The sequence below is a fragment of the Pholis gunnellus genome (genome assembly GCF_910591455.1).
Source record: "Pholis gunnellus genome assembly, chromosome: 8".
Classification (NCBI taxonomy): domain Eukaryota; kingdom Metazoa; phylum Chordata; class Actinopteri; order Perciformes; family Pholidae; genus Pholis; species Pholis gunnellus.
This window is the reverse complement of record NC_136534.1, coordinates 10,372,291-10,381,250: the sequence shown is the minus strand read 5'-3', so window position 1 is coordinate 10,381,250 and position 8,960 is coordinate 10,372,291. Positions and strand designations below refer to the sequence as shown.

The 8,960-nt window shown below is 38.1% G+C and overlaps 1 protein-coding gene across 1 annotated transcript; it reads right to left on the bottom strand.

The window, feature by feature from the left end:
- Positions 1-5,766: 5,766 nt before the first annotated feature.
- On the bottom strand, positions 5,767-8,960 carry LOC306699564 (zymogen granule membrane protein 16-like). Its single transcript, XM_079164204.1, has 6 exons — positions 8,891-8,960; positions 8,691-8,769; positions 8,391-8,520; positions 6,960-7,059; positions 6,574-6,663; positions 5,767-6,480 (listed from the first exon to the last, which is right to left on the bottom strand). The coding sequence occupies exons 2-6, from the start codon at positions 8,737-8,739 to the stop codon at positions 6,346-6,348; spliced, it is 504 nt and encodes a 167-aa protein (XP_079020330.1). The 5' UTR covers positions 8,740-8,769; positions 8,891-8,960; the 3' UTR covers positions 5,767-6,345.

The window sequence follows — 8,960 nt, the reverse complement described above, 5'->3', positions numbered from 1 at the left end:
GCCGAACAATAGCAGGCGCACAATTTCATTTTGAACCAGGAAGAGAACATCACCTTGAATTTTCAGGTCAGGAATTTAGTTTGCATCGCACTTACGGGAAAGGCATTCATTGTGATTCACCGACCTAAACCAGTTGGTTAATCTTTCTGTAATCTGTGTCGCATAAATTACCTTATTAAATTCAAATTAGTAGAGCTGTAACATTCTTGATACATTTGCTGCTAAAACCTGTGTAACATCATTTTAAATTATTTTGGGTCACTAAGGATTTCAAAGTTAATTCTTGAGCGTTTGAAAAGTAGTTGTTAAAGCAATCTCACCTCAAGGTCCATTTAGTAGCAGCTGTTCTGGAGCTTTTATTATTTTAACAACATCTGTATTTGCAGAAAGAGTTTGCCCAGTTGTCATGTAAATGTAAATGTTCAAATTTTGATAATTTCTAAACACTTCAAGCACATCTCACCCATGTTGGGTAAAAGAGGGTTACAAAAACAACGTCTCAAAGCAAATCCCTTGTTGGAAACATCATGGACCAAAAGTCCTTGAAGCTGCTGTGATGAACTTTAATTTTGTGTTGAACTTGACGTCCCTGCAGACAAAGCAGCAGTGTTTTCAAGCACCAGATGCACTTTAGAAAAGCTCTCATTTAACTGGAGCAGGGTCTGACAGTGTGCCATTGCACTGTGTTTAATGTTTATTGTTGTGCACCATTCAACTGGTCAGATTCCTTGTGTGTGTAATTTACTAGGCAATAAACATGTAATGTATTGACGTCTGTGTGTCCATTCGCTTGACTGAGATGTTGTCTAATTGCACATGTACCATGACATTTGTGTAGAACTTTGGCTTGGCTACATCTCAAATATCTTAAAACCTGTTGTAGGAGCAAGGAATTTGGCCGTCTCTTCGTCACTGACGGTAATCGTGTTATTGTGTGTTGGTGTGTGGGTGTGTCACCAGGCATTCTTAGCGAGTTATTATTATAGCCTGCAAAAGAAACACAAGAACAAAGCCTTACTGACGATACGGGCAACGCTGTTTAGTATTCATCAACACTTTCCGCACATATTGTTCTGTGCAACTTCTCGTACAAACTACGGCAGACATTTAATATTGTCATACAGACGTTAACAACTCGAAGGTTACATTGTATTTAGAATCAAACATATCCTTCTCTCGTCTAGAAAACAGTAAATATGTTTATTTGATTGTAAAGTGTTGTATGAGCCTCCACAGTTGTATTTCGCCGGTCGCCATCGGTCTTCCGCCGCCGGTCGGTTGTCCGTCTTCCTCCGCAGTTCGGTCGTCGTCTTCGACCGCAGTTCTGTTGTCTTCTGCTGCCGGTCGGTTGTCCGTCCATGAATCCCAAACTAAAGATCTGATTGGTTGAAGAATATGTCAATCACCAATATCGTCCCCATTCAACTTAATCTGCACATGCCAGCACTGGGTGAGTCTGCAGGCTGGGGCCTCTCTTCTTACTAGAGACACAGAGGTGAAATCTGATTGGATAAAAGCTCTACTTAAAACAAGCTGCACTGGAAGCAGAGCAACTGAGGACACAGTAGCTGTGCAATGAGAAAATAAGATAATGGGAAAAATATTTTTATAAATTATAATACAAAAAAATTAAATGTATTTAAGAAAAAATATTAAATTATAAAATAGCTATAACTTTGTGATTCTGTTTAGGCCAGCAGAGAAGGCTTTGCAGGCCCTGGCGGCCCGCCACTGGTGAGCTGTTTCTGTTGTAAAATAAATTATTAAATAAATTAAATAATATTTAACCCGGTTGAACCGGCCTGACTGATCCTACTGTCCTCCCTGATGGTGCCCTGTGGTTTGCTGCCAGTGGACGGGGCGATTTTTATTTTTACGGATGTTATTATTTTGTAATTTATGTAATTTGCCCTTTAATTTATTTACGGTTCATTAAAGGCTCAGGCACGCACGCACACACACACACACACACACACACACACACACACACACACACAAACACACACACACAAACACACTCTGAAATCACACCGTTCTCCCATACCCTGACTATATGATGTTAGCTGGCTTGTGTCTCACTGGTCTTGTCGTCCTCTTGTTGTTATGTTTATGTATTGTCTCTTGTGCAATACAAATGAAAAAAATAAAGAAAATGAGCAAGACAACATGTGAGAATGTTGGAAGTCTTGTGGTTTGTGTTGCCAGAGACAACCACACCCAGGGGATCTCCAAATAAAATGAGATCACTGCTGTCTACCAGTCGGTTCAAAAATAGCAGCTAGACGTTGTCAGGTGTTGCAAAGTCGACCTACAGAAGTGGCTGGCATCATCATGAAACCATGAAATGCCCTCTGTTGGTCTCAAAGTACACACGCAGGAAAGATGGGAAGGAAAAGTTCAAAGGTTGTTTTAGAAATGGTCCAAAGAGGAGGCTAAAGTTTGAGATGACATCACTAGTAAAGAACTCCTCCGTTGTTTCTTTACTTGCTGATTTTCTTCTTTGAAATTGTAACCCTGGTTCTATCAGCGCAGGCGGAGCCCTCTACTGGACTTCATGGGTATTACTCCAATCACAAGCATGCATGCATCATGTGCCAACACAAATATGTACAGCTGTTCAGTGCACCTGATGGCATTCAACGTAACATGCCAATGCACAAACTAAGCAAAGCAGTCCGTCTCCAAAACACTTATCAGGGTTTCTCTTTCGCTGCCACTTTTTACAGTTTTGCTACAACTGTCTTTTTTTTCAGGGTTTTCATTTGAAAGAATGATTCAAAAAAAGTGACTGGTGTTCTAGTCACTGTGTCCTGTCATGCCTCCTCTCTCCAGTAGTCGCCCTCAATGAGCTTCTAAAGATTTGTAAACGTGCATGCACAGCTGTTTAGTTGTGCTTCAGAATATAGATAAAACCTTAGCAAGCAAGTGGATGTCAAACAAAAGCAAGTACAAGTTACAACATCACTTCAAGTGAAAAATTATGTGTAATTCCAATGGTATGACTTTATATTATATACATAATTAGCATATCATAATTATTGTTTGCATATCCATATAAATCAGCATTGCAATTTAATGTCTTTGAAAGCTTGGAATGTTTGATTGTATGTGGTGATGAAGAATGCTTGGTAACATGCTCTTGAACTGACTGGCCCCATGGTTGGTTCAACACTTTGCTTTGAAATCCTTCCTGAACTCTTTTGAACTATCCTTACCTTAGAAAGACCTGTATATCACACTTTTGACACTTTTGTTTTTGCAATCTACCACTGTCACTAAATGTTTATGTGTGGTACTGCTAAGAAAATCATCAAGCATTATAAACTGTATATATATATATATATATTATATATATATATATATACACATATATATATATTGTTGAATGCAGCTTGTTAGATAGATAACAAAACAGTTTGAGTCTATCGATGTTGGATTCTGCATGTAGAAACATCTGTACTCCTGCACAACAAAACAGTTTTGTGTGATTTGATGTTTGAATCGTCTGTTCCCCTGAAAAAAATAGTCTTCTGTAAGTACTGAATCCTGCAGTATATATTCTCACTTACAAACAGGGGTGGTAGTATTTACAGTATACAGTACTACATTGTTCTGGGAAAGATGGCGAACTGAAACTTGAGCATGAATGGCCCATGTTGAACTTTGCCATGCAAGAGGACTTCTGTATAGATCAGCAATGGTGTGGCCATACTGGCAAGCTGCATACTATACCTGTCATGAACCTCCAAGAGTCTCTTGAACCAGAGCGCTACTGGGAGCAGTAGCCCACATTGCAACACCATAAAGACATGTAACAACAACTCCTGCATACCCACATAAGTCTGTATTCATTTGCATGTCATGGAGGATCATTTACAATCTGCCTTGCATCTCATCCTAAAGGCATTGGCCTTTAATACAGGAATGAGCTGTCCAAATACACCAACGTCTTATGGTTTCCTGGAATGGGAACATGTATAGAGGTTTGATTGATTGTTTTTTGCGATATTTAGATGGAATGAATACCTATAGGTATAGTGACATGTAATAAACAATTCTGATTCTGAAAGTATTTTTTCAGTATTTCAGTGAGAGAACCAATGTGGCAACTATTCTGTTCAATCTGTGTTGATAGACAGCTGTAGTGGTGGCGCCACCAGGGGGCGACACAACTACAACTGCTGGACAGCATCTGCAGTAAGAGCATACCTGACAATATGATCTGTTCAGAGATAACTTTAAGGAACAGAACTGTATAGTATATGAAAAAAAACATCACTAAAGTTTGTATGTCCAAAGTACACACAAGACAAGAGCAGTGCCACAAAGGCTGAGACTGAGTTTTCAAAGAAAAGCTGAGGAATATATAACCACATGTGCAGTGTTATCTAGGATTTGTGCATAAAAGTGATTGCACTGTGCACAAGCAGATACTGTCTTCAATCTGTATACCGAGTTTATGTCCTCGGTATTGTTTTTGGAGAATGATGAACTTAGGAGTTCATATGAACAAATATGAACAAATACACATGGGACAGTCAGTGGAATCAATTTCAGTTTTTTTCTGGGGAAAAAGTACTTTAATCATCAGTTTCTCCTCAAGAACTAAATTGCTGGCAGCGTGGAGTGTTTTTTGAAGACGCCTTCATACAATCACTCACTCTAACTATAAAACAAGGAATCTCTGACCTACTTCATACTTAGCAGCATCTTGGGTGTGTTTTTACCTCGTGACTAATGACTCAATACTTTTATGACACTAATAGAATTACTGCCAGCAAAATTCCTCCGCTAATTACTGTTAATCATGCTGGGGTTATATGTCAGAATAAACAACTAACAGCCTACACCTACCTCCATTAAGTTTCTGGCCGTGAGTAACCGTGACTCGGGCGTGGAGGGCCCCAGACTAATTTACTTTCCACTATTTCTCTGACTGGGATTGTTGGTATTGGCAAGTATTAATACTAAAACTGTGAATACCACGCAGTAAGATCCTGTGTTCAAACTTTTTCTTCAAGTGAAGAGTGAAAGAGATATTATGAGCCCAACATCATTGAGTCAATTTAATACAAAAATTGCATTTATTTAATTTATATTGAAGATGGAGCATTCAATTTCAATATAATGCTGGATAGTTCAAAGAAGAATAATTAATATATTTTAATTGTCATACTTTGTGAGTCAAATCAGAATCAGCAACGTGATCAGTAACATTTCTCTGTCAGGTAAATAGTACTACAACGTCATTCTGAAGTAGAAGAACACAGTACATATTAGGCTATACAGATGAGTTGCTTATTTTTTAAGTCCTTTAGGGGCCTTTTGTAAGTTATCATCAAGCTTTTGTGGACTATGTAACGAAACAGTAGTGAAGTTTAGCTCATTGAGGACATAGGGTAATAATAATAATAATAATAATACATTTTATTTATATAGCGCTTTTCATAGTACTCAAAGACACTTTACATTAAAATCATCATATATAAAAGCTATAAACTAAAAACAAAAAAACACAAAAATGGTCACACATTAAAAGCAGTTTTGAACAGGTGGGTTTCGATTTGGGATTTGAATATGGAAAGGTCAGTACAGTCTCGGACGTGTATGGGGAGTGAGTTCCAGAGGGAGGTAGTCAAAATAACAGTGGATTCTGAGCTAAATAGCACAATGACAATGAATATTTTCAGCATGTTTGCTGTTGTATGCTTGAGGTTGCATGTACTGTAGTGTCACACACATGAATGAGCAGTCATCTGTCTACAATGATGCTACCAGTGACTTTTTATTTTTTGTACATTTCAGTACATTTAAGTTCCCTCGTGTGAGGTTAAAAACAAAAAATAGGACAAAAAAAAGGAGACATTGAGTATACTTTGTTTGACAGACAACCAGATTCTGCTTATTTAAAATGATTTACCCTAAATATGTTTCATAGTTTTTTCTTTTTCGTTAGTACATAGATCAGGTTTTCTGTTATTTTAAGGTTTTAATTTTATTTTAATTTGTGTCTTACATGAAATACAGGAGTATGTTGCCACATCATTTAATATAGCTTGGACAAAACATTTTTCTCACCACTAAAGACCCACAGAAATAATAATCACAGTCATTTATCTTGTACTGTTAGCATTTCTCAACATACATTTGGTATTCAGTAGTTGATCTTTAACAATCACCAGTTATTCTGTTGTTTTTGTTTAGTTAATAAACCATTCTGGTATAATATTACCTTTATATGTTAATACATGTAGCACGATAGATTAAATAATTTCTTCATATAAATATTGGTTGACTTCTCCCACAATGATTATTAATCAGTATTGGATTATTAATTGCTGTTCATCAGGCGTAGGTGGTTTGGTTTCGATCCATGACGTCCCAGTGAGCACCCAATGAAGTAATTCCTGCATGATTGAAGCGGCCACTGAGCAGTTTGAGCTCTGCTTTCGGGTTTGCTGGGTAGAAGTTAAAGGAGTTCTGTAACAAAGCATCAAAAGTTAAAAGTTAACACATGACCATGAGTATTAGTATTGATAATTGTAACAAACACAAAGGATAGAAGATAATTACAGTTGTTGGCTGGCCGGCGACCAGAGTGCGCCCTCTGGAGGTCACGAAATATATCTGATAGATGTAGACGCTGTGGTATTTTCCAGAGACCTGAAACATGACAGTGAGATCTCATTAACACAGTTGGTACATATGGTTAGACCTCGATGAGTAAAAAAATGATATATATTACATAATCATGAATGGATATAGTGTAATATAAATATTATAAAATATATCCAATATGTAATAAATGCTACTCAGTAATATTCCTTGGACCGGAATAATGAAAAAATGTGTATGATAATAAAGACATTAAAATATCTATGAATGTAAAGTTTCTTTACCGAGGTTGTCTTATCTCTGTTCAGACTAAACTAATATTTTTGTATCGGTGACTCTCTGACCTGAACAATGGTCTCTCCATCAAAGAGGATCAGCTCTTGTGCAGAGCCTACTACGCGACCAACTCTTTTACCCCAAATGGCACCGTTGCGCACCTGGATACTGCAAGGTCAGACACAAGAGAGAGGGAACACACGGATTATATACAGAAGAGGACATGATCAGGTAGAAACAAATTATGCACAGTCATAATGTAGCTGGATCTTCGTACAACGAGTTGACAAATAGAGCAAATGTTTAAAGAGCAGGTTATTGGGTAAAAAGAGGCTGAGACATATGATTCCCTTTTCAAAAGAGCAAGACCGTCTCCAGCATTTGAAAAAAATAATTTCAATAGACCCTCCCTTTGACTAAGAAGAGAAAGCTGCATCACCCTTCCAACTAACAATAATAATACAGCAATATTAAAGCTGCAAGCAGCGATGTACGGGCCCTCGCACCTTCACGGGCGGGAATGTCTTTGACCATCGGACAACGTGTCCCGGAGTTCAACGTATTTTTCCAGTGTGGACTGTGTGATGCTGGAAATTATTTCGTGCAAATATTACACCACTTACTCTATCCACTATGTGGTGCTAGAAAACACGTACAAACATACATAATGTTGCTCTACATCAAGTGCAGACCACATCATGTAAATGTCAAATAGGTGGTAATAATTGGTAGGCGGAGCTTAGGGTCCCAAGAGGATTTTTTGTAGAACTCATTCAGTTGCTCATGTCCGTAACATTTGAAGTCATTTGGACACATAGGGGGCTTGCCTTTCCAACTTCTAGGGGGCGCTAGCGAGCAATTTTGTCATGCTCGAGCATGGGACCCATAAAATATCAAATTTTCCTGCAGTCCTGATATGCTTGCCAAATAAGTGGAGGTTGGGGACATGATAAAGCCTCCTAAAACGTGTTTCATTCAAGAGAAAAATAATAATAATAATAATAATAATAATACAGTTTCAACAGGGACCTCGCGGCCCGACGTTGTCGGTGCTCGGGCCCTAATAAGATTAAATTAGTACAACTTATTTAATCATAGCAATGTAGGGTGAATAAATTATTCAAAATAGTATTTCATTAACTTGTTATTAATTCATTTTCACAATATAACCCCAAATTAATTAAACACAGATAATATAAGGAACATAGAATAGATTGTTAACCAAATGCTACAGCTACTGTGCTTTTGATCAAGAGCTATAACTGAGCAGCTCCTGTCACTGTCAGTTACAGGCTCTGGTCTAGCTGAAATAAGATATAAATCTAATGCAGAACAATTAATAAATGACACATGCCTGCTCTGAGAAAAAAAATTCAGACCACCCTCCCTTCAGCTCAAACAGAAAATACATAACACTCCCTCTTTTTTGACCCCTTCACCCCCTTAATCATTTATTTACAGTCCTTAACACATCTGGACAAGAGGGAAGACAGACTGACCCAGTGATGTAAGCGCTACTAATCTCCCAGACTCTGATCGCTCGGATGTTTCCGTTTCCTCCTGCTGTGGAGAAAGAAGTGCCAGCACCTCCTCCAACAGAAGGAGAGTAGGAGTAGGAACTCATGGGAGCTGGAGAATTAAAACAAAGATATTAAGTGATGGACAAGAGGAAGCTACTGCTCTTTGACTCAACCTGACTGAACTGTTAATATACAAAGATCTTATTAGAAGCTACAGAGATGTTTGTGTAAAAAGTATGAAATTGGCATAAAAAGACTGAAGATGGGTTGAAACCTTACCAGCCAGGCAGCTGGCGAAGAGCACAGTGACGATCAGGAAGGAAAACATTCTGGTGTGTGAAGACGTCCGGAGACAACACTGGAATCAGAAACCAATTCATCATCATCATTATCATCCTATAATTTCAATAATTCTTTCGACATGAAAATGCTAATAAACGTCACAGTTAAAACGTGCAGATACAGATGTTGAAACTCACCTGAAGTCTAGATCTCCTGAAAACAGCTTAAGTCCTGAGCAGAGGATGAGATGACACTGAGAAACTGGCA

What these genes read in the sequence shown, in the direction of transcription:
- LOC306699564 (XM_079164204.1), bottom strand. Translation starts at nt 8,739, where the DNA reads ATGTTTTCCTTCCTGATCGTCACTGTGCTCTTCGCCAGCTGCCTGGCT. An exon ending in CTTCGCCAGCTGCCTGGCTG is followed by an intron (nt 8,521 to 8,690) that starts GTAAGGTTTCAA and finishes TTAATTCTCCAG; the next exon opens with CTCCCATGAGTTCCTACTCC. An exon ending in TCGCCGGCCAGCCAACAACT is followed by an intron (nt 6,481 to 6,573) that starts GTAATTATCTTC and finishes GCTTTGTTACAG; the next exon opens with AACTCCTTTAACTTCTACCC.